Here is a 26,685-nt window from a genome sequence, read left to right on the forward strand (position 1 = left end):
ATAACTCATCCCAACTGGGGCATTATAATTAAGAGAGTCTAATAAGGTTACGCATAAAATACATTTTAATTGGGCTCAAAGAGAGTTAATTTAAAATAGAGCAATCAAAGAGAATGCCAGTTGATAATAGTTTCCACTCCTTTTTGTAAATAGCTTTAAGGGTTCTAGTAACTTCTAAACGTTAATTTGATAAGGAAGGACAGTAAATTATAACTTAAAATGGAGACACAGGAAGCACAGATACCATATTCACATTAATTCATATATGTCATTTCTATCTTATTAAACAATTTCTATAAAATCTCAAGTTTCTAATTAGGATTTGTGATGTAAAAAAAAGGCAATTTGGTAGCTGGGTTCTTTTCGCTAAAGACAATCAACTAACTAGCAGAGTTCAGATGCTAGTCGCTCATCACCTGCCACCTACGGCCACTCTGAGATCTCGTGTTAGTGCAGAGGTACTTGCAGCAGGATGTGCGAGTCCCGCCAATAAGGCTTTGTGGGTTCCACTGTTCTGTGCACTTTATTAAAACTACTCCACCCTCCAGACCGAACTAAAAAACTGCTGCTCATGACTTGGGGACTAGTTGGTGAAGGTGGTAATTTAATAAAGTACATTAGTAAATGCAACATGATTTTACACTGTAAACGTCTCACAAACTCAGGGTTTCAGCTACATATTTTCTCCTAAAAGAAAATTTCTATATAACCCTTGTCCTCACTCCCAGTTTTTCCAATAATCTGCTTTCTTAGGGACATGATAAAGTTTTGAGCAAGAAGCCATTATTCAAAAAACAGAACATAAAGTGTTCCTTAAGTACTGAGTGTTTTTTTCTCTTGTTTTTTTTTTTTTCTTTTATGTTTTTCCACCGGTCAGATATTTATATTTATTTTCTAGGCTTCCACATAGATATTCCGTATTAATGGCACTTTTTTTTTTTTTAAATGAAACAGTTTTAGGCACAACAGTCAGTGACTTCTGGCTCTGCTTTGTAGAGAAAGGTGTAAGGACTGCATTCTCCAGATTATAATTTTCTCATTCTTCATGAGAACTTGATTTTTGTTTTGCTTGTTTTACCATGTGGAAATTAGAAGAGATCTTAAAAAAAAAGAAGTCCACAAATGCAGCTTGTGTATGTACAAATAGCCTTGGTTTTAAATGCTGGATTCTGGAATGAGCCTGGGACATGCACACAAATGTGACACTCAGTTAGAAAAAGAATGTCACAGCCGTCCAGTCCCAGCCTTTCAAGGGCTGCCCGACTGGAAAGGGGCCATGCTTTCCCCGGATTTCCGTGCTGTCCCGTCAGTAGCTGAAACCCTGGGTTAGGCTTTGCCATTTCGCTCCCTTTGCTCCTGCGTGGGAGGGACATGGAGTCGCGACCCTGTGCAGACACTTCCTTTTTCTATTTGGTTTATTTAAAAATCACCTATTCTGATTGATCTATAAGAATGGATGATATAAAGAGCTATACAAATAAATTTTCTTTCAAATTCATAAAACTATGCCTACTCTTTTTTTGGAAACAGGAGTTAATACCAAGAGTCTGCCGGAAGTCTCTACTGTTTAGAAGGAAACGGAGCAGCACCGAACGGGTCCAGTTCAACTGGCTGGGGCTGTTGGGACTGATGTGGAGGGATGCTCTGCACCACGAGTTCTGTGAAGGGCACGGCCCCAAAATCATCCATTTTCAATGCCTCGGCCCCGTGGAAGGCCCCATGCAGTGAATTCGGCCTGGGCCGCCCGGGCAGGACGGGGTTGTCGCTCCGGCCCTGGTGAGGGGGGTGCCATGGCAGGTCTGGGGGGTGGAAGGGCTTGGCCCCGAAGGGGTCCAGCAGACTCTCCTCGGGCTGCAGGCCGTGCCCTCTGTCCTTGCCATCCGTCAGAGCGACGCTGATGTTCTCCTTGGAGTCCGAGATGGTCAGGAACTCGTTGCTGCTCTGGGAGTCCCGGCGGCCCACCCGGCGGTGCCGGCGGGCCCTCTCCGGGGTGCGGTAGGCCGGCTTGGCCGGCTTCTTGGCGCCCGTAGGGGTGCCGTGATGCCGCTTCCCGTTGCTCTTGGCCACCTCCGGCTTCGTGCGCCTCTGGCGGGAGGAGAGTTTCTGTAAACTCCGCTGTTTGACTTTTGGCTGCTGACTCCCAGTTATTTCCTCAAAGGGCACCAGCCCGAAAAGGTCCTCGTGGCTGTCGCTTCTGCTCGTGGCCGTGGAGAAGGGCTGGAATGGAGTCGAGCCAAAGATATCGACACTCTGGGGACAGGCGGGGACAGCGCGGCCGTCGGGGACGGTCACCTTCCTGCTGAAGGGCGCCTTGGTGAAGACATCAAACTCCTCCGGCTCGAGTCCCCCCGCGGGAAGCCGGGGCCCAGGGGAGAGGTCCTTCCCCTGGCCGCCCTGTTGGGGCTGTTGCGCACGTGCTGCAAAGAAGGGGACGGCGCCAAATACATCAAACTCGGGCTTGGGAGCCTCGGCTCTAGCATCCGAGGGGAACTGGGCTGGCGCGAGGAGTGTTACACCAGGATCTGGGAGCGGGCTGCTGCCAGACCCGTCTCTGTAGCGAGGGCTCAAGTCGCTGTACTTGGCTTTGGCCTGCTCGTAATCAGAATCCGAGCTGTGCTTCTCTTCCTCCTCCTCATCTTCTGAATCCATGAGGAGAGGCCTGTGACCCAGATTTTCCGGTTCAGTATCATCATCATTAAAATCTCCTTGTTCCCCCTGGAGAACTTCTTCATCATCTTGCTCCTCCTCTTCACTGCTCTTAGGAGAAGGGGGGTCTGATTCAAAATCACTTTCAGATTCATCATTCGCCTTTGGCACCTGACCGTGTACTGACAAATTATCTGAGGTTTTCTTTCCAGTCCGGTGGTCTTTAGATACTGGGCTTGCTTTTCTATTCTTGATAGCGTTTGCAGTGCTGTTTTCCTGATTCATGGATGAATGTTCAATTTTCTTTTCAGGAGAACCTGAAGAGTCAAAGCAAAATGATTATATCATTCCAGTGCATTTCAAAAACCATTTGCCAGTAAACAGTATGTACTGACACAGAGCATTACAGAGCACGCATAGCAGTTCCCTTGGAGGAAGACATACTGGTAGCTCTTTGTCCTTAGGCTTAGGGAATGCACTTGGCCACAAGTCGATGAACAGGTCCTTCAGAAAAGACAGACTTACTTGTCTCTGTATCCCACACATCACCTACTCATAACAGACCCTCACTGACAGCTGTCTGATTTATAGCGTCCAGAACAGGACTCTGAATATAACACACAAGCAAATTTTCTCCATTTCAAAATAAGATTATCCAGCCAAATGCCCTGCTCAGATTCCATGCTTACCTAACAATCTTCTTTTTATATTTCAACTCTGTTATAAAGTTTTCCTACAGAGATCAACAAGCATGAATAGCTTATCTGCTTAGCTATATGTTTCACTGTAATTTTTAAAATTGGCATTTGGGTTTTTTTGGGTTTTTTGTTTTGTAAACAAGTGTCTTATGAGTTGGGTTAGCATGAGTGTATCCCCAGAGCCTGATCAAAGCTAAGGACCAGGTCCTGAACTGAGGCCGTACCAAGGACATCTGCCTTCCCCAGATGACACCTCTTCCCTTAACCATCACACACTACTATATGTTACATTAAAAGCACACTCCCTCTTAAAAAAAACAAAACAAAAATAAAACCCTCAACTGTCGGTATGTTGACTGTATGATAGGTAATAAAATTCCATCAAACAAATACATTGCTTTGCAATTTCATTGTTGGGTATATATAGATAGCATATTTACATGAAAATATAATGCTCTCCCAATACATTGGTGTATTATATCGATTTTCCAGAGGTAGGGAACAATTTGAATTGATCCAACCACATATCCATTCATCCCTTCTCCTCCTGTAAGATCAGATATTTTCAAAACACTTAGCTAGGATTGGAAGTAGTCTTTAGTCATGGAAACTAATTAGCTTATGATGGAAGGACCATTGCTTTCCCATGATTAACACAGTGGTCCCTGTGGCATAGGGCACCTCTGAGTGATTTCCTTCCCTTTCAAAGTCAGCACTGTTGTCCTCTCACCTCTGACCATTCCCTCTTGGTTATATTTGTAGAGACTTCTCTTTCACTAACATCTTAAACATGTGTGTTCCCCAGGGTTCTGTCCTTGGCTGTTTCTCTCTCTCTCTCTGCATGCCCTTCCCTGGGTCCTAACTACTTGTGTGTTAATTGCCACTTACACCGTAATGACTGGATCTCTAATATATAACCTTAAATACTCATCTGCCCTATTCATCTAATACTTATCATGAATATGTATATCCTACCATTACTTCCAGCTCAGTGATTTCAAAAGAGATCTTTCCTCTTAAAATGTGCTCCTCACCAGTTCCCTCTAAATTCGTGAACACTTTCATCTACCAAGTTCTGCAAACTAGCAGAAATCTGGAAATCATCTTCCCTCTTCCTACCAAACAAGTATTTTTAGTCTCTGGAAGCCGTTCCCTCCTGTCCCTCTGCCGGCTGTTGATTTCATTCCCTCCTTATCCTCATCTAGCAGCTCTTCAGCCGCTGAACTCAGCTGTCTGCCTCCAGTCCCATGTCCCGCAAACCGCCCCTCTATGCTGCCACCAGAATGACTTCTGAAACACTCATCACGTGGCTACTGTTGAAAACCTTTCAGCGTCTCTCTAAAGTCCCAACCCTCAGCCCAGCCCGGGGGCCCTTCTATGGATTCTGTCCTACAACATCCTTAGCCTCAAACTCTGCTGTCTCCCCCAGGTATTTGTCATTATAGCCACACCTGAACTCTCCCTGCTCAAACTCAGGCACGGCATTGATTTGGATAAAGGTTTGGTTTTGTTTTTTTTTTTTTTTTTTTTTTTGAGCTCTCTTGCTATCTAAGCCCTTAAGGTTTGCTATCAGAAACAGGAAACTAATCAATTCAGGCAGCAAGGAGCACTTCGCTGTTTTAACCTCTCGCTGCCATTGTAACACAGGACCGCAGTCCGCAGTCCTTCCAGCACTCCCACTCCCACTGACTTGCCAAGTGTGCTCGGCTGTATTTCAAGACCCAGCCCATGTCACAGCCCTTCGGAGGCACCCCTCAAAAAATACCCATATATGGTGCCCCTGATGAACCTGGTACAAGCCTTAATTGTAGCTTCACCTGTATGACAATTATTTGCTTACTTGTCTGTTTTCCCTACTCAATTATGAGCTCGAGACACAGGCCTTATTTATCATTTACCTCGTGTATCAATCATTTCTACCCTCGCACTGTGCTCAATCTTTGTTGAATAAAACAGTGACTACTCTGAGCGCCCAGCTGTGGCTACACACACACCAGTACATTCAGAACACAATCAAGTTACATAGAAAAAGAAACCCTTTACATCTGGAGATGTCTTCAGCTCAGAATTCAGCCACTCACATTTTCTCGATTCAACAGAACATTTCTCAGGGCACTTTTCTACATGCTGTCCACTGGGCATACGTTGGTGAATAAAATAAACATGGTCTCTGCCTTCAGGAGTTCAGAGAGCCTGAGTAAACGTAAGCTGTGACCGGTGCTCTTAAGTAACAAAGCAGAGGTGCAAGTCGCGGGGCAGCGGGCAGGGGTGCGTGACACCACTCTGGACGGTCAGCCGAGGCCTCCCTGAGGAGACGAGAGTCTGGGCAGCTACATGAGAAGGAGCTGGCCGTGCAAAGGACAGACAGACGGCTGCTCCAAGTGGAAGCCACGGCATGTGTGAGGACTAAGTCAAGAAAGAGGCTGGCATGCTTGAGGGACTGAAAGTAGGCCCATGTGCTTAGAGCACAGGGAGCAAGGGGAACACTGGACCAGACGAGGCAGGAAAGGGAGGGGTAAGGACCAGATGGTGAAGGTCTCGTTAAGGCCATGATAAGAAGTTTGGATTTCGTTCTAAATTCAGTGTGCAGTGTGGAGCTGGGGCAAGGCTTTATTCAAAATGTTATGACTTACTTAAATTGTCATGATCAAATTTACATTTCAAAAAGATAACTGACTGCTATGTAGGAAAATACGAGGAGGCTGCAAAAGTGGGGAGATCAGGGAAGAGGAAATTGTAGTGACTCAAGTTAAAATTGTGGTGGTCTGGACGGCGCTGCAGCAGGGAAAACAGAAGTGGCAGAATTAGAGATTGGAGAGGAAAACTGGATGGACGGTACTGTCATTAACACGTAAAGACAGTAAAGGGTGAGTAAAGAATATGTTGGGAAGTAAAGGAGACTGTCAAGAATTTGGTTTTGGACACAAAGTTTGAGGTATCCATGAGACATTTAAGCGCAAGCAAGTATCTGTGTCTTGAGCACAATGGCTAGTTCTTGGCTGGAGAAAACAGATTTGGGGGTCACCAGTATGCAAAGGGTATGTCAAGAGAGGCACAAGTCTGAAGGAAATCCCTGAGAAGGAGAGGACAGAAGAGGAAAAGGTGATCCAATGCTGAGCCCCGGGTATAAAACATTCAGAAATCAGCAGAGGAACCTGAACAGCAAACAAGAAAGTGCCAGGGGAGCGAGCAGACCACTGAGCTGGGTGATGCAGAGAGGTCAGCGAACTGTGGACAGACAATGGCCACTGGCTCTCCTCGGTTGTGCAGGTCGCTGGCAACCTTGAAGTGGGGAGTGGGAAGGAAATCCAGTGGGGCTGAGGAGGGACGGGGAGAGAAGACGTGGAGAATTCCATCAGCTTATACTTGAATACAAATATGATCTTCATCCATTATTTTATCTGCCAGTTCCTTGAAACCAGCCAAGAGCTACATACTGTATCTTTACATATTTATAATGAGCTTATCTTAAATCCTAACAGATTAGAACCAAATCACACGCAGATTCCCATTTGACTTCTCCATAGAGCGTACTGCTGATATTAAAAACAAAGATTGCTTTTAGTTTAGCCGTTGCATTTATTTTCATGAATTTGTGTTCAAAAGCAAAAACGGTAATGGCAAAGACTTGCACCCATCCCTCACATCAGGACAGTCCCTCTAAAATATATTTTAACTTATTATGTCCTCAAGCTACTCCCCTACCCACAGAGAGCTACAACATGCTCCCTCATGCCTGCTCATGGACACCTCCAGGAACATTCCCATATGCTTCCTAAAGTTTCTTCTGCAGAACACTATTCCAAGAACCAAACAGTCTTGTGGTCTCAGGCTGCTGAGTTTATGAAATGCTGCACTTTATAATGTGCCTCCCCCCTTACCTGGAAGGTGCTCATCATATTATAGGTGCTGACACAAAAAGGTACACAGAAGAATCTTATTTTATAAAACCTAGGATTTCCCAAATTTGTTCACTACACTTTTATTTACATGTAATGCCTATTAACCTTTATAAACAATTTTGCAAAAAGCACTTGGGAAAAATGCTACTCTACAATTTCCCTGGAACAAACTCCATTTCTAGGGCAGAGAGTTCTGTTCCTGGAAGTTTTCTGGAACATTAAAAATGGGACAAAGTCCTTCAATTGACCTTCTTTTTGTATTCTTACATTAAGCCCAGTCTTCTAAAGCAATCGTTTCCTTTACCCAGCTGCCCAACTCTGCTCTCCAAAGCACAGTTCTCACTTTCTACTTCCTACTCTGTCTACCCTTTGTCAGCTTCTCAAAGTTGTATTGATACAGATATGCCTGTCTTCGTTGTAAAGTGCTATGCAGATCTACTTTTTAAATGGTGAGTGTGGATATAAATTTGTGGGGTTTTTTCACTTACCATTTTTAATGCACCTTTACAGATATCAGTATAGTCCACTATCAATTCTGGCAGAAACATGAAGAAACACTGTATGTATAATGTTTAACTATTTACCTATAGACCCTCCAGGTTGTTTCTAGCTTTTCAGCATTTTAAATGGAACCATGATCATGGACTTTTTCTCTGAAAGGAAAAAAAACTATCGCCAAAAAACCCTCTTTGTTAATAATAATTTCAGTTTATCTATTTATTGTTATTCTCTCCCTATGAACAATTAATACTCAGCTAACAAAGTTAACCCAGTAACAGTCTCTGATAAGATCACAGCTAAATCCTCTACTCTGCTCCCTCATACATGAGGAATATGTATACTGTTATGTTATGAAAGAATAATATAAGAACAGGTCTATTTTGTAGGATTGTTGTAAAGAAAGGACTTAAAATAGTGCCTGACACGTAATGAGCACTCCATAAAGTTCACTGTCATCATCTCCAGGGCAAGGCCCAACTCAGTTATCTCAGCCATCCTTCTCCAATTTCCTATCAACTTTTCTGGACTTGATGGCTGAAGATAGATCTAAATGGGAGGGAAGAGGATGGAGAGGGGAGAGGAGGGTACACATCTATGGCTAATTCAAGAGTGGCTCGGTCCACTGTAGAACTGCCCAAAAATAAGGAGGCAAACAAATATATATTCACACACCACCAGGGTGCAATCTGGATCCCAGAAACTGTATCTCTGATTTGTAAATAGCCAGAGTTGAGAGCACAGTAAAAGAAAGAATGCTTTCAAATAGAGCGAGAAGAGATACATGCAGTGATCTATCCCATCTTCATGGTTTCAGATACACCCTTGAAAAGTACGGGCAACTGGGGAAATTTCTGGTTGGTGTAGACTGACTGGTTTTACTTCTTTGTTGTCACTCCTTCATAAAACTAAAATAAGGCGATCAAAAATACCTATCCAAATTCCTTTTTTCTCCCATATTCTCACAACCCATCCTGACACTGCTTAAATGTTTCTTTCTCCGTCCTTCCCCTCCTTTACAAAGCGGTGTAGGGTCCAGAGCAGCAGGAGACCTCTCCGCCAGCATACTGAGTGCAACTTAGACATGCAGCGGCACGAAGCACAATTTAAGTTCATGTGCTCATCTCTGCCGCACCGCCTGCTGGGGAAAAACTAAGTTCCAAAGCTACAAGTGACAACAATCCGAGAAGAGGTTTCACTTTCTGTAGATTCGTTGTAGTCTCATTGTCAAACTACAGAAAAACTGAGAAGGAAATAGGAATTACACCAAAATGAAAATTATTTCAACATATTCTAAGACTTTTAGTCCTGTCTCATAGGCACAAAAGACTGTCAAAATAAGTATTACAAGTTATAAAGTTAGTTACCAAATGTACAATGTATGTTGCTTTAAAATGTGACTTCAGAAAACAAACCATGGTTACCAAAGGGGGAAGGGTGGGGAGGGATAAATTAGGGGTTAGGGATTGACATATATACATTACTGTATATAAAATAGGTTAACAACAAGGGCCTACTATATAGCACAGGGAACTATATTCAATTTCTTGTAATAACATATAATGGAAAAGAATCTGGGGAGAAAAAAATATATATGTATATATATGTATAACTGAATCACTTTGCTATTCACTTGAAACTAACATTGTAAATCAACTACACTTCAATAAATTTTTTTTTTTTAAAAAGCAACCTCATGGCTGAGTGCCATCAACTTTTCTTCACCTAAACATATTCCTGTAACAACAACAAAAAAAAATTCAGATATTCCTACTGTTTGCTCCTGGTGCCAGACTGTTTCTTCCAAGTTGTTAGAGTAAATATTACACATTTGATTTACTATGAAACTTAAATCGGGATTATTTCACTGCTTAAGTTAATTTCCCAAAAGGATAGCCTAAATATATTGCCTTTTAATTCAATATATCCCAAATCCTAATAATCCCTATCTTTAGTGAGATTCGCATTATTAACATAAAAATGGCTGGTTTTCAGGGAGGCAGAAGGGAGCTATAATATTTACAATAAGCACTAGGAACATGTACTTAAAACATAAACAAATGTCTAGACTGTGCCCAGGATCATACCTCAATTGCTGCATTTTTTCACAATTAATTGATTTTGGTAAAGCATTGTAAAATTTCAAATGCTGACCAATTTTTTATTTTTGGTTCTAAGTAGGGCACTCTTCCTTCCTCAAACTAAATACAGTAGGATATTGTATTTTGATGGCTTATAATCAGAATATTTTTATTTCTGTTATGTGCCTTGGAACTACAGACTGTAAAAATTTCAGCTTTTTGAGTAGTCCTCATCTTTGGAGGCTGGGTTTGCTTGCTGCAAACAGCCAAAATCCAACCAGAGCCAAATCCTGAGAATAAAGTGAGTAACTAACATAGACAAGGCAGATTTGGGTAAATCATTAAGAACAGCAATGATGGGTTATTAAGCATTAAATTCTCTTGTGTAGCAGGTAAGCTGTCTCTTGAGGAAATTCCTGGTTAAGTATTGAAAAAAAAAGTCAGAGCCATGGAAGTCACTAAGTGTCAAGAGAACTGGTACTGATTTACACACGAAAGTTCTCCTTATTCTCACTGCTTCATGGCTTCATATACCTCATATTTACAATTTTAAGGTAGTAGTTCAAAGCCAACTAAAGCAGTGCTTCAATTGGTCAGTACGGTCTGTAAAATAACAGGCATTCACTAAATAAGTGAGAATTCCAAATTAACTGTTTGGTAACTGTCTATTTAAAAATATATAGCACACTTTCCTTCCTTCATGAGCAGAGGATACTAAATGAAAGTGTCCTTTGATGACCTGTGTTCTCAGCTGAAGTCGGGTTACTACTTGGTGTCTCACTGTCTCTCTGTAAAGTAGGAGTAACAATGGCATCCGCCTCACAGAGCCGCAGCCGGGATGAGAGAGCCCACGTCGAGTGCGTACAGCAGTGCTGGCACGCTGCAGGGGCTCAGCAAGGGGGGCTCAATTACTGTTACTGCTAATGCATCACGCCATCATTTCATAGTGATTTACAGAGTACTCACTATATACTGCCCATGGTACTGAGAAATGAATTAGAGAGGACCATAACTAAGATTGTCCTGAGCACAAATGCAGGGCCAAGGGTTTTTCATAGAGTATCTCTGAACTCCCCACCATTTAGGCTCCCACAACATCAAGGTGAAAATGCTCTGGAAGGTTTTCTAATCTTTCCTCTTCAGTCTTTTTAACCACATCTTCAAAAATGTTCCCCTTGCTTTCCATGTCCGATCACTGTTATGACTTCCTACCAAATCAAAGATATGCAACCAAAGCTCACGCCCTGGATTTCTTATTTCTCCTCCCATTTCTTCCTTCATCCTGTTTCATAGTTTCAACTATAGCTTGAATGCAAAAACAAACAAAACAAAACAAACAAGGAGGGATTTTTAAAGATACAGTCCAATCTCTTTTCGTACATAAAGAATCTGAAACTAGGAAAAAGCTGAATGACTTGCCCAAGTTTAAGGCCATAGTGATTTCTCTGCTGATGACACTAGTTTAAAACTCTCACCTGTAAATTCTACAATTCAACTACCAGTAGAATATCATTACCAGCAAACATTCAATATAGCTTAGCACCAACCTTCTACAAAATACAACCACATACTTGTCCTGTGTTTTTTTTTTGTATCCCCTTTACAAAGCTACCTCTGAAAAGTAAAAACAAACAAACAAAAAAACTAATAAAATGAGCACAGTATTGTTTCTATTTCAGCAAATAGTTATTTGTTGAATACGCTGTACCTAAGTATTTAATAATCTGTAGGGTTAAGTTCTAGAAATATTATAAGGCTTTATCAAAAATGAATATTCAACTTTACAAAATATGGAAGATTAACTTCCAGAAAAGTCCCTGCTTCCTCATATATAAAATAAGGACAATAATGGGACTTACCTGATAGAGCTGAACATTAATAAAATTCATCTTATCTAGTGAAAGTTCATTAACTATTAAGGTGTGAGAGAGAGAAAGTTTATATTAGATTATCAAAGTATATTGATAATGAATTCATTCATCAAGGTATTGTACAGCATACAAAGACAAGACATTTCCTGACTTCAAGAAGCCTATCATTCACTTTAATAGTTGTGAAACCCATGTACCAATCCTGATTCTAGTGATCTGGGAAAATGATTGACAACATAAAAACAATTGGGAGGTTCTGAAGAACCAGCTTACCTAACCAAACGAATTTAAGAACACGAATTCACCTATTCCATGCTCAAGTTCTCATTAAGGATATTTCTAGATGTTAAAATTTCAAAGACATGACAGTCTTGCACAGTCCAAAAGAGGATTCCAAACTTAAAAGCTAAAATTTATATCAATTTTCATAGGCTTTCATACACTTATTATTAGTATCTTTTAAAACAAATACATTGTGAAAAGAATGAGATACTAGTTCATGCCACACTATTTTAAATAAATATTGCAAATGTATCCGTAAATTACATAAGTGAAACTTTATAAACTATATCCAAAAATTTGAAATATTTAGAATATGTCCCAAAAATGTGGGGAGAGGAGCATATTTGCATTATACCATTCGTATTACCTTCTTCTAATCAGGTTTCTATCTTTTAGAGGACAGTTCTTTTAGTTATAAAACAGGTGGTACGTTTTTAATCATATAAGAAGCTTCCAGTTTCAAGAATATTTTGTTCTGATGTTCTTTTTCTTGCTATCGGATTATAGGGGATGAATGGCTTGAAACTGCTATTATAATTACATGCCTTCTGTTGTCTCATCATTTAGGGTATAAGGGAGGGGCTGGAAGACTTTACAGCTCACTTAGAATTGGAAGCATACTGCCTGCCATCATTTCTCAGCAATTTACCATGCCAGACCCAAGGATTAGTGGATTAGAAGGTTTTATCAAAATCTGTACGATTTCTCTGAAGTCAGGCCAAATGACAGGCCTGTGTGTAAGAAGAGAATCATACTGGTTGTGAGCAGTATTTGCCAGCCACGTTAAAAATGCCATAAAACCAGCATTTCTATTACATTACTCGTATTACTGTAGATTTTTATTTGAAACAGGCCACTTAACACCTTTATTCATTTTGCTACTATTTACAGAGCAGAATTTAACATAAGACAGAGCTGGATTCCTACTTATAAACAATCTGATCTTAGGCCATTGACCCCCTCTCTGAGCCTCAGTTTCCACTGTATGTATATAATAGAGTTCCATAAATGGTAACCATTATTGCTGACATTCTGGAACAGAAAAATTCTTCATCTTCAAGAATTACTAGAATCTAAAGGTAAAAACAATACACCTCATCATGGCTTATAAGCATTTAGACTGACAACCTGTAATAATTTATGTTCCAACAAGTATTTGCTATATCTAATGTGACCTTTCCCAACCCGAAATTCAATTCCACTTCCTGTCAGATGACATGACACAGGAGGTAAGTCTGGAGTTTGGGAGAGTAGGGGAGGGAAGTTCACTAAACCTAATTAAAAATGAACTGCAATACAAGAAATCTAAAATCTCAGTGACAAAATTCTTCAAATACGGTGTGTTTCAGAAGTTGAGAGTGTTTATTAAAGTGAGATGGTCTACGCTGTAATTCACAGAGCCACACATCTCACGTTAGTATACAAACTAACTGTGGCACGACGCCTCAGGGAGAAGGAAGGCTGGGTGTGTTTCAGGACTGGGAACAGACACCATGCTTTTAACATGATGTTTATGTGGACACTGTCCTGAATACTGATAGCTAATGCTCTAGTAAAAACAGAAATGGCACCACTAAAACAGCTCTTGGTAGGGGACAGCTTCACAAACAGGTTCTCCACTTTATTGAAAGGTTTCATTCAGTTAATTAGCCTGTTATTACTGGAACTCTGTACTACTAGTTGGAGAGCAGCTACAAAACTTATTTAACACTAAGATTTTGGAATTTAGTGGTAAGTAGGAACAATACTATTTAATAACACTACCACCACCACCAATCACAACAGCAACCAACATCAAGGATGTTTGTGTGTCTGTGTATAACATTTTCTCGTTTGGTCCTTTCATAATCTCATCAAATAGCTAATATTATCCCCAGTTTAAGAAACCCTACAAGAAATCAGGCCACACCCAGTATCACATGGTTAATCTGTGACAGAACTAGGATTCATACCCCAGGCTTTATCATTCCAAAGTAAATTGTTCATTGTGATACACCTCCCTACTCATATCAGTTTAGTAACCTACAATAGAAGGCATATATAATCTCATTATAATTAAAATACCAATTTATGGACTAAGATATTCCCTTTATATACAGCACCAGATTTTTGGTGTAATTACTTGATTTCTGTATAAATGAGTAATTATAAAATTTAATTTTGCCCATAAAGAAATGTCTAAAAATAAGAAAAGCTAGATTTGATTCATTTTAAGACAAGGTCTACCAAAATATTATCTTCAGCTAAGCTTCCTAAAAAGTCTGAAAGTGACATCATAGCTAAGGCAACAAACAGAAAGATGCATCTGTTTGGACAAACTAAGGCAGGCTGCTGACGGTAGCAGATCCGCAGTACACACGGCTAAGAAGGAGCAGCAGCAGGTATTTTCGCCTCTGGACCACAGAGGTGTGGGGCCTGGGGTTACGAGCCCACGGGGCAGCCATTCCTCTAGCTGCAACTCCTTCCCTCTTTTTTGGAAGCTAGACTTCAACGAAGCAGGAAAATTCACAAGGAAAATTATGTCCAACATAGAACTAGTCACCCTGACAAATTATCAGTCAAGTGCTAGGTTAGGGAAAAAAAGATATTTCTAGGCAGCAAAGTTTAAAAGTTTTCCTCTCATGTATATATACTTTCTCAAGAAACTACTAGAGGAGTTGCTCTACTAACCAAGAAGGAGGAAGAGAGGAGATCCAAGAATTCCCAGAAAGATCAGTGGGTAAAAGGAAACACTAGGATGATGAGTGTGTGGCAGACACAGGAAGCAACCAACTCCCACTGCAGAGCTCCATGGGAGACGTAATCGAGCAAAAATGAAAACGACAGCCACATTAAACTGGGAGGAAATTTACACTTCTAAGCGGAGATGATGAATCAACGACAGGGTACATAGAAAACCAAGGGAACAAAAACACAGTCATTTTTATAGACATCATTAAAATTAACTCCAGGAAAAATAAAACCTTAGAGAAGAAAGGAAATGTTATCATGGCATACTGGACCTCAGTGGTGACAAATATTTACATATTCAGAAAATGTACACATTGAACACTGGCAACCAACAACTGTGTCAGAGCTGTACTGGAAGGCAGGGAAAGGACATGTGCTTCTGATTCTGGCTGAGTGCTAACAGTGTAATTAATCTCCACCATCATTTTCCATAATAGGAAGTCTGCAGATATTATCTAAAATTGAAGAAAAAAGTAAGAAATTGAAGAATAAGTATGTCATACATATTAAAGTGTCGGAAGTGAAATATTACCTCTAGGGAGTTTGAACAGGGTAAGGGGACAGGGACGGAGCAGGCGGAGAAATGACGTTTTTCAGTATAAGCCTTGTTAAATCCAACTTTTTAAAGCAGATACATACATTATTTTTACCTAAAAACTTAGGTTAAAAATAATTTTATAAAATTATGATAAACTGAAGAAAAGCAAAGTAAAAACTAATCCATTCTAATTTCAAAGTTAAGATTAAAAGTTTTAATGGAAATTTTTCTTTCAAAATAAAAAGAACACAACTCACAAAGCCGGTGTGAGGAGCACTAGATTCAGGACAGCGGGTCTTCTTAAATGCATTTTGCCTCTAAAATTCTTACAGCATCTGCCTCATGACTGAATTTATCTTATTCTCTATGGGGTTTACCCAAAATTAAATTACGTTCAGTAATTGTCAGCTCTCAAGATTCAAGTAAGCTGGCTTATCAGATACACATCACTCTGTATTGTACACAAACACACACTCACTTAGACCTAGTTTCTTACCTTCCTTCTGTCCTAGTCCTATAAATCTCCAGATGCTCACACTGCCAGGTGCAAGACATTTTCATTGGGTAGAAATCCTTTTTCTTTTTCCAATTTTTTCCTAAAGCTTATGAAGAAGTTAATTTTTGTTTCAGAGATTTAATTATTTTACTATTAGAAGAAAATAAATGCCTTCAAATAGTTTACTGTTATTTAAAAAATATTTATAACAAAGTATTTCTAGCTTGGTGATGAACAGGTCAGTGGCAGTAAGTTATTCTGGGATTTTTAAAATTTTAATTATGTATTTTGAATCTGATAAAAATAAATTAACAATGCTAATATAGCAAAGTGATCATCTTTTCTTCTCTCTGAAGGCACATTTCTCTGGTGACCATTTATCTCCTTTATTCAAGCCTATGTACTCAATTTTTCATAACCAAACTATTCCAACGTTCATATTAGCACTAAATCTAAAAATATTTTTGGAGGGGTAGCACTGATATCAAAGGACATTTTTATGGTCATTGACCTAACACTAAGGACGGTGAATTTTTAGGAATAGTCATACTTTGTTCATACATCCAGTGAATATTTAAATGTACTTACTGGATTAGCTACGGGGAAGGATTCAAAGAAAACTCATGTTTTCAACCCTTAATAAGCTTAAAATCTAATAAAGATGTTAAATACAGCAAAAGGAAAAAAACAGCAGGAATCAAGCTCAAATCTGTGAGCGTATTTCTAACCTCAAAAATCCTAGGCCAACCCCAAAATAAGGTAGTCCAGGGAAAAAGGCAAATCAGTGAGGCTTACTCTAATTCCTGATTCTACTCTTCACTTCCCCAGGTTCTTTCTGAGCTATTAGAGAACAGAGAAGACGTCATACAGATCCGTGCAAACCCAAAGGATTATGCAATTCCCTCCAGAGAATGAATGAGAGCTAGCGCTGAACCCGCTTTCTGCCACAAATCGATCAATACGAAGTCACCGTGTTCTGGAGAGCCTTTGAAGACCATCTGAACTATTAGAATTTTTTTTAAAAGGTAACATTTTATGACCTAGGGTATTGGAGGAGTGAGGGAATGCATCTATGCAGATAAAACAGACACAGAAAACTGTCTTCCCCAGTTAATGATATCATGTCATTCACAAAAAAGATAACTGGAAGAAAATGAACAGAAAATGACCAAAAAAAAAAAAAAGGACTATTTTCAATAAATGTCAGAGAGTAAAAACACAGAATGTGAAAGTATGTAGGTAGAAACACTCTTAGTTACTGTGCTACATGTTCTGGATAACCAAATCTGAATGATGAAAGGCTATGACATTGCCTCAATGTACTCATCAGAAATTCCGGACGCCTATGTCTTATTTTGGCGTTACATTCATGCATTTTTCTTTTGTTGTTCCCTCTCGCACATATTTCTTTAAATGATAGTGATGATGTTACATATGTAACTTGCCCAAGTGAGAAATAAAAGAAACAGAACCAAAGAACATGGTTGACAGTTACCTTGAATATATGAAACAAAACTTTTACCTTCTAGCAAAGCATGATTTCCTCCAATACAGTTCCCTTTTTTTAAGATTAAACTCAGGTTTTCCACTATAACCATATACACAGACGAATCCATTTATGACAAAGAGGTGTCCAACTCCATCCTAGGATCTTCGCCAGTGCTAACTGGGTAATTACTTTGAAAATACTATTACAAATATTTTTTAAATAGTGGATAATAACAACTTTTACATTTTGGCTTAAAATCAAAACAAGGATGTAAGAAGAAAAGAGTAGGTAATTTATCACAAATTGTGACAAGTACAAAATCACTAATACTTTTTAAATGCGGCTACAAGAGCATGTATAAACTAGGAAAACAGAATATTTAAACAAAAGCTAAGTATAAATTGTCTTTAAACATATCTTAATATTAAAAGGGAGAGATATTTTCATGCATAAATTTTTTCAGTAGTACCCAATAGTCAAGGCAGAAAGAAACAGTTATAGTTCCATTATGCAAATCTGCATTTTTCTGGGTTGGCAAAAGGCACAAATTGAAGAACCCACTGGAAAGAACGTTTGGAAGACTAGAATGGCTATAGGTTAAAATAATTTCCTGTTCTATTTTCCGTAACTAACACTTGATTCTTACTTTGACTTTACATGAATAAAGTTTCTGGCTCTTGTGATCGTTCTTGTGTGTACTTTTTAATGATAGTGATGACGTTACATATGTAACTTGCCTGAGTGAGAAATGAAAGGAACAGAACCAAAAGGATCTTCTGGAGGATGCTCATGTGGAGCAGAAAGTGGCTCTACATTCTTATCTGAGGGTGCTCTCTCCTTGAGCCTATCTGCAAAAATAAGACGAAACAAAACAAAAAGTAAAATAAAAACAAAAGGATCTTTAAATTTAAAAAAAGTGTCATACAGTTAAATAAAAGTGAAAATTAAACAAAGCAATAGCCTTCTTGAAAAATTTTAGATTCAAAGTTCATTTGTTTAAGTATTAGGGGGTGGTCCTGAGTTTAATGCATATTTGATGCTACGAAGCCGAGTTTAACAATATAATCACAGTGCTAGATTTCACTAAATACAATTAACCTAATAAATGACTTGCTTTGGTTTACTTAAATACCAGTTGTCTTTCAGTTGTAACATATTGGATCTGAAGTTAAACCCAGATTACTAAACAGAGACGTATTTGGCAGACTTTCTCCAAAAATACATACGGAAAAAATATTGCAAATGGTCACTCATTCATAAAATAAGTAAATCTTATTTCTCAATAGCAATAAAAAGTAACTCATTACACATTACTTCATTATATGTCACTGTTCATTTCTCATATTATTTTGTTAAACCATTCTCACACATGCAGATACAAAGATGGAGATGTTTCTCTACTAAATTAAAAGCCTTAACAACAGAATTCATTCTTTCACTCAGCAAATGGTAGAGCATCTAGTATGTGCCAGTCACTCTTCTAGGCAACAGCCATGCAACGTCAAACAAAAAGAGGACTCCTGCCCTCGTGGAGTTTATATGCTGGCATGGAAAAACAACCGATAAGCAACGAACGTAATGAGAAATATGGACAGTACGTTTAAAAAGAAAAAAGCTAGAAAGAAAAATGTAGACAACCTAAAAGCAACTAAGGGAGTGGGCACAGGCTGCAGTAACAGAGTGGTTCTAATAGGTACCAGGTGAGAAAAGACCCCAAGGAGGCGGGAGTAGATGACCCCTGGGGAAGATCACGCCAGGCAGAGGAAGAGCTAAAGCAAAGGCTGGCAGCAGCGCCGGGTCTGCTGTGTCTGAAGTAGAGTTACTGAAGTACCTTAATTCCCTGGTAGTGAGTACTTTCCCCTGTTCTTAATCTCTGCACACTTCAGGCACTTTATCAGTTGAGAACTTCCAGATTTTATAAGATGTCTATCTACCCTCTGATTCTTAGTAATCAAACATACAATTAGGGGCCCAATCTGCCCTTACAGATATTTTAAACATTCCCAGGACTATACTTCTCATATTTAAGGAATTATATGGGTAAATTATGCTGGTTTCATTTGAGTTCTAACGGATTACAAGATGGGAAGGGAGAATCCAAACAGAATTCTCTAAAAAATGACTTATAAGCACAGAGTGAAGCAAAAGCCCCCAGTGAAAGCAGCAATCTCTTAGAACAGTGCTTCTCAAATTTAACGTGCATTCTAACCACTCAGGGATTTGTTAAAATGCAGAGTCAGACTGGATGGTGCTGGAACAGATGTTGAGATTCTGCACTTCAACAGGCTCCCAGATGATGTGACATTGCTGGTCCAGGGAGCACATTCGTGAGTAGGCCACAGCCTAGAGTCTACAATATCCTGAAAATACTTCATTCTTGCTATGGACAACCGATTCTTTAAACACCATCACTACACAATTATCCGCTTGTATGGCTAAAACTAATTCTGCAACGTCCACATGAAACTTTGGGTTGTCTAAAATTTTAACTTAAAATTTTGTTGAAGCACTAACTAATATTTTAAGGCAACTCGTCTGATAACTGATTTATTCACAAATGAAACTTCCAAAACTTAAGAGGCTCTTTTTAAATCCAACAGAGAAATGGATAACAATGAAAATTTATTTTAGGTGTTCTTTTTCAAGATACTAACTGTATATTTAATTCAGGAAATCAGTAACAAATGGTGATTGTACTATGAAAAAATGCTTCTTTCATATTTTGTTGTCCTGACTCGCATTGAGAAGAACTTAGTTTCATAGCACTTTTCTGAAAAAAATAAGGTTGGAGAACACTTTATATAACCAAGGGTCTTTAATTTATTGTGGTGGGAAGCCACAACCTGACCTTAAGGAGAGGCCTAAGATTCACTGAGTCACAGAGGATGCCTGTGGGTTACCAATTTTATTGGGCTCTGGGTACATTTATAGAGCAACTGTAAAACCAGGGTTTATTCCTTGTATCAGAGACCTCCTGGACTGCCCCCTATCCTTCCTCCATCTCCCAAATTCTGGTGTACAAAAGAGTGAGGACAAAGCAAAAAGACACTGGCGATGGACAAATGGGAGAGACTACCTCAGAGTGAAAGCCACAGCCTATCAATGCCCAAGATCCTTCATTCTTGAATATTGAGACCGAGTATATAAGGATACATATATTTATATATAAGTATATAGGTATTTAGGTCTAAATTAGGACCAGATTCCCTTCCTAAACCATCTGCATCATAATTGCCAGGATTCCTGTATAAAATGAAGTTACCTGGGCCCTATAACTGACCTAATGAATCAGATGATCTGAGTAGGATCTTAGAAATCTACATATTAACATACTCTCCAGGTTTATAAATCACTTGTTCCCAATTGTTCCCAGCAGATAAAAATGCTAAGTTACCACTAAGGTTCTTTGAATCCTCATGCTGTGGTGTATTATCTCCATCCATCTATGATAAAGTCATGGCAAATGTATAAAAAGCATCATGTCATTATGACAAGAGTACAAACACTATCTTGTAGGGGTAAACAAGTATTTTTTTATATGGGATCCCCATAATTAAAAATAGGAAGATAGTGTTCTATACAAAGTTCATTTATCCAATTATTTCAAAACAGGAATCAGAATAAACTCACTATAAAATGAATCATGTTCTCATTGTTCCACAAAACAGAGCACCAATTTTCCCATGGAGGATTTTTTAAAAATCATTTAGATTTCTAAAGTTCACATGATAATCTGGGTCCCAGGGCACAAAATTAAAAAAATAAAAATACACATTAATTTTTTAAATTATCAATTACCTATAAATAAAAACTAACAAAGTGGCAGAGTTATTTTTCAAATACAGAGTTACTCCTAAGGTGTATCTAAGTTCCATTTTCAAAGAATAGGTTTTCATTAGAGCAAAACCTGAGCCTGTTTTGTCCAACGTATGAAACTTACCTCTTCCTGCCTCCCTAAAAGAGTTGTGTGGTGAATAAAGACAGTATCTTTTCAAGAATTTTAATTGACAAAGATGGCAAAAATATAGGATTTAAAATCCTTGAATCAAAGGGTATTTCATAATATCATCAGACGATTAATATACTGTAAAAAGTTAATTCAGCAGCTTAAACGGATAAAGGCTTGAATAGCCAAACGGTTAATGAATAAGACTAAAAAGTACAGTATTCACCTGATACTTCTAATACTGTTCTAAAATACCTGAAAAGTTCTGTTATTCTGCACTAAAGGAACAATGATAGGTCTGAATTAGCTTGAAATGGTGAGAGTTCATGTTTTACAACAAACTAATTATATATACAGAAGTTTGTATCTATTTCACACTGTGGCTTCAGAGGAAAAAACCAACACATTCAGTAGAATTTGCAAAGCAGCCACAGTCTTCAATTTCTTCTACTCTTCCCCTTAGTTATTCTGATGCAAATGTAAACAGAAACAATAAATCCATTAACAAGAAAATAATATTCCATTAAGTATTACTTTTAATTAATATTAAGAGCTACACAACTATTTGAATAAATGCAAGTTAAAAAGATTTCCCACAGCAAACACCTGTATTCTAATTAGTGTTTAATGTATTAAATATTATGACAATTAGATTTCTAAAGTTTACATACTAATCTGGATATTCTGATACAAAAGACCATGAAAAATACAAACTTAAACTTAAAATATATATATATATTTTATATATTATATATATATATATTATATATAAAATTGAGACTAGCTTTATTAACAATGCTTAATTTCAATTTAATGTTTTGGTCTTAAATAGGAACAGGTAAAAAATTCTGAACCATAAATAATATTCAGTTACACTGAAAGCCAAAACAAGAAGAATCAGGTTTATATTTTACATGTTAAATCCCTTTGCCAGCTGGATTCAACCGTTTTCTTAAAGATCACTAAGAAACAGTTTTTGTTACCAACTACCACTATTTTGGAATTTTAGTATCTCAAAATATAATTTTTAAATTACCTTCTGAATAATACAACAAGTAAACAGCATCCTAGACAGCATTTCTTTTTTCTTTAAATAAATAACCATGTCCCAGTGGCACTGTTTCATGCAGAACAATCATTACATGGCAATGGCTACATTTTTAAGAACCATACATAAAGGTACTCAGTTTCTCACTGGAAAGCTTTCATAAGCAAAATGTAAGTTATCTTCAAAAGGACTTTAGAAAATTGTTGATAAATATCTGTGCTGAGGAAAAAGATGAATTTGATATTTCAAACACATCAATAATTTACTCATTGGTTTTGGAAAAAGTTGACAGGGACAGAGGAGCCAACCAGTAAAGACCAGCAATCAATTTTCATGACACCGATAGTCCTACTGCACCTCAAGGTTCTGGAAGAGGTCTTTTGCCCATTCCTGTAATTTAAACCCTATCAAGTAGATCAAATATTAGATACCTTATTGCCTGTGAGTGAAAGAGGTGCTAAAGATGACTATTACAATTCAGCCAGATTTGGGAGAAAATCCTTCTAAACTATATTCTACACATTATTGATTCCTTTAGAAACTTCATTAAAGACAGTTCACCTCTTTGAACCCCATTATTATGACTATCAATGATTAAGAGAAAAACAGGCATTTTTCCATCTCCTTCCATGCTGTCATATGTCACTTCCACTATTGATGTGTTTGCCCACAAAGCCCCTTCTATTTGGTTTTTTAATTGCCAGCTGAGAAACTTGATAATTTAGATATAATCTTAAAATGCTGGTTATCAGGCAATAAATTCAGAAGTCAACACCCAAAGGCTTACACAGAAGGTGAGAAAAGCAGAAGTGGCCTTTATGAAATGTCCAGACTCTTTAAAGATACGATTTTATTTAATTTTCTTGACAAGCCTATGAGGTAAGTATCATTATACCCAGTTTATAAGTGAGTTAATGAGACAGCAGTTAGTGACTTTAGGGAGATTAAACCTAGTTAAATGACATGGCCAGGTATCAGAATTCATGTTTTCTTATACTATGTGCCCATTTAAGTACATCAGCCTAGTGACAGTGATTTCAGTAGCTCAGGGGCCATCTGGGCAGTTTTCCAAATGGCTAAGTTGCTCCAAGTCTAACCTTCAGATAAGGTTCCTCCTGCACTTTCATTTGGAACTTATTATCTTTCCATAATTAATACTGCAATGAAGCCTGAACTTTCTTTGGCATACGCATGTGTGTACAAATACATACACAAATTACACATGTAATCTGACCTTGAAGTTTGAAAGCAAATAGCTGGTTAAGAGTTCTGCATGCTAAACCCAATTTTTATGAAGTTAGGTGTACATGCCACTCTTGCCAATGCACAGTAACTAACATTTGGGTATCACTACAAATTCTACGGAGCTTACAATAACATTTTTATAAGGTACAAGATAATGTGACTACTATACCCATACCATAATAGATTTTTTTTTTTTAAGGTGGAAGGAGGAACTTTTTACCTAAGGAGTAGAAAATTCTGATTTAGCAAACCTTTAGTTACCATCCTGGTCAAGACACATTAAAATGAATATTTTATTTTTACCTTTTGCTTTAAAAATAATCCCATAAATTATAATAATTGGTTATTTCCTGTATCTCCCTGCCATCTTCCCAATATAAAGAGATTCCTTATTTCCTTTTTTAAAACCTTGCTTTTGGGAGCACTCAATATAAATTGTAGGAAAAATGCCAAACAAAAAAAGTTGTGGTTTAAAAAAAATTTTTTAATAAAAAAAAAGTAAGATTGGTTTTATCAAAGTTAACAAACCTTTATTAAAGGCTCAGAACTCGTTTTTATATCTGTACTTCATCATCAATTTAATGTTCTTCAATATCATATAACCAATATGTAAAATACAAATTTAAATTCCAAACAACTACCCTTACATGAATTCAGGGCATTTATAAACTTTACATAAAATATATACCAATTTGGAACAAAGCATTTCATCTAATAAACATTCTCATAAGGCCAGTTCCCCAAAACAAAACAGAAACTAGGAACTATACCTAGGGACCATTAAGACCTCCTTTTCACACGCAAAATGGGAAAACACATTTGGCACCCATGCACACACACATATACACACAAGTCTCAGAAACCTGACAATTACCTCCATACTCCAGGAGTGAGCTTTTTGCTCCTGTTTTGCAACTTCCTCAAAACACTCCACACATTCATTCTCCAAAAAAAAAAATTTTTCTAAAACATGTACGGTGAGGCTTGACATATATATTAGGCAGTTTAAGAAAAGGCAATGATTTCAAGTAAAAACATTGAGATATCTGATTTAAAACGGAAAAGAATTTATTTCACTTTTGCCATACCGGACAACAAAGCAGCCCTTTTATGTCACCGCTCGTTAAAAGGGCATTACAAGACATTAACATAATGCAGCAGCCCATGTTTTCTTTCAGGCACTTTCAAAGGGCATCTCAGACCCACAGTATCTTCTATTGGGTGTGCAAGGAAACAGAGCTGCAAAATGATTAGTAAGGCAAGATACTAAAGTCTCCCTTTTTATTTGAACATTGTTATCCACGTTTTGGAGATATTCTGAATTAACATTCAAAGATACGCAGTATTTAAGTGTTAGGAATCAGCATATTATCAGCAATCTTGGGTTTAACAGCTACTATCAAGCAATTGATTTCTAATGCACACAACATAGTTCGCTAGTATATGTAAAAGAAGATGGCCTGAATTTTGCCCTCAAATGCACAAAAAGAATTTTCTATTTACCACCCCAAAACAGTCTTTGGCCTTGCTGAATAATTATAGAGCTGTTATTTTACTGCGAAGCAAAATAAGCCTTCAAGTGTCCCTTACTTGATCTTAGAAGGTCAAATTCTCTGTCCAACAGTTCCTCTTCTGTTAACTTGGAGAAGTTATCCTCTCCAAATGGATTCCACCCTGACATATCAGGTGGGTTACTGATGTTCTTCTGATTTGTAATATTTGCAACTGCCTCTTTATCAGCAACTGACCTACAGTAATAATTAAGAGAGGAAAAAGGAGAAAAAAGTTAGAATTGAAGTTTTAAAGTGTCCTGGTTCATACTTCATAGATATTTGGAAAAGCAGATCATTTTATCATGATGGAGGTGGCAGATAAGGGCATGGATTGGGAGGAAGACCAGCTGGGATTTGCATCACCTCCATAAAGGTCACTAGCTGTGTACCCTGGGCACGCTCCTTAACCTCTCAGGTCTCAACTTCCTCACCTGTAAACAGGAGCAGAAGTGTCTACCTCATAGGGTAACTGAGAAGATTAAATGGTTTAATACACGAAAAACAGAGAACATAAATAAATAAGCACTTAAAAATATTAACTTTTATTATCATAGTGAATAAACCTTAAAGTGAAAACCAGTTGCCATATGAAACAGTATCACCCTAAAATCACGACTGAATAAGGTGATCTTATGTCCTGGTCACGCTGAGACACCACAATAATTTTCCATTTGACAAAGGCATCCTCTGTACAGCCACCAACAAAAGGAGAACTGCTTGCACTGCTTTATGAATTGCCTAAAACTAGATGAGGGTCACTTTCTATATAATAAGTTATTTATGATGCTTAAAATATCTACATAGTCTGGAGCCTAGGACCACTGGTTCTATTAAAGTATCAAAAGGTCTCTTGACTTTTAAGAGAAGATGAGAGTCTAAAGACTTCTTAATCTAAGAGTTCGTGGGTGCCTCCCCCTCAACTCATCCTGGAAATGCAGCACAGGCACGAGGCAGTGTCACAAATTTGTCACGTTCATTTCATGATTCCTGATCCAGACCTTCTAACATTGGTAGCGGAGGGAGAATGTATGCACTTCTAAAGAAGTATCTCAGTTTTTCAAGCCTTGACTCATCCTCTTAAATTCTCCTTCCCCCTTGGGAGCTCACTTCCACTGCCATCACACAGGTCTTTAAAGAGAAGAAAGGGCAAAAGTTGCGCACTTAATCTTCTAGCCCAAGCCTCTTCAGTAAAGCTGAGACAAGTAACAGAATGTATGAACACTTACTAAAAGCAAGAGGAAAATACATATGATAACTGATCTATTAAGGAAGACTAGATAGTCAGTTCTTAATAAATATAACTTAGATATCTTAATAATAAATATAATTCAGTTTAGCACTCACTCTGGGAATGCATCAGCGGCCAAGGTCTAAGCCTGCCTCCACAAGACAGAACCTCATCTCTAATTCCAAAACTATCTTCAAGGACTTTCAGAGTCCTAAAACACCTCCCTTTCCTGTTCCACCCTCCCATCTCCTGGGATAATTTCATAATTTCACAGAAGCGGAGTAAAACAAGTCCTATACACTTTCACAGATACCCAACCCAATGTTTTCCAAACTGGGGTGTGCAAGCTGATTTTGATGATAACCTGACTCTTTAAAGTCACACAGAAATTAGGAAACATACTTATCTAACATATCACACCTGTGGCTTCATGA

General features: G+C 38.2%; 2 protein-coding genes across 5 annotated transcripts in view; one reads left to right on the forward strand and one right to left on the reverse strand.

The window, feature by feature from the left end:
* Window positions 1–1,666, forward strand: part of PAQR3 (progestin and adipoQ receptor family member 3) — a 27,387-nt gene extending 25,721 nt beyond the window's left edge. Inside the window, exon 8 of one of the 3 annotated variants that reach the window (XR_001366791.2) lies at window positions 1,531–1,666. Coding sequence is in view for 1 of the 3 variants with exons in the window: in XM_014564037.2 (XP_014419523.1) it covers window positions 1,531–1,571 (41 nt within the window). In the remaining 2 variants the exon portion in view is untranslated. The remainder of the gene's footprint in view (window positions 1–1,530) is intronic. The other 2 variants (XM_014564037.2, XM_014564036.2) reach the window with 2 other exon arrangements.
* The window catches only part of BMP2K (BMP2 inducible kinase), a 116,283-nt gene continuing 90,325 nt past the window's right edge, over window positions 728–26,685 (reverse strand). Inside the window, exons 14-16 of one of the 2 annotated variants that reach the window (XM_032457206.1) lie at window positions 25,061–25,218; window positions 17,969–18,079; window positions 728–2,963 (exon numbers count right to left, since the gene is read on the reverse strand). In XM_032457206.1, coding sequence (XP_032313097.1) covers window positions 1,561–2,963; window positions 17,969–18,079; window positions 25,061–25,218 — 1,672 coding nt within the window. In that variant the 3' untranslated portion in view covers window positions 728–1,560. The remainder of the gene's footprint in view (window positions 2,964–17,968; window positions 18,080–25,060; window positions 25,219–26,685) is intronic. The other variant, XM_032457212.1, reaches the window with a different exon arrangement.

Source organism: Camelus ferus, chromosome 2 (assembly GCF_009834535.1).
Source record: "Camelus ferus isolate YT-003-E chromosome 2, BCGSAC_Cfer_1.0, whole genome shotgun sequence".
NCBI lineage: Eukaryota > Metazoa > Chordata > Mammalia > Artiodactyla > Camelidae > Camelus > Camelus ferus.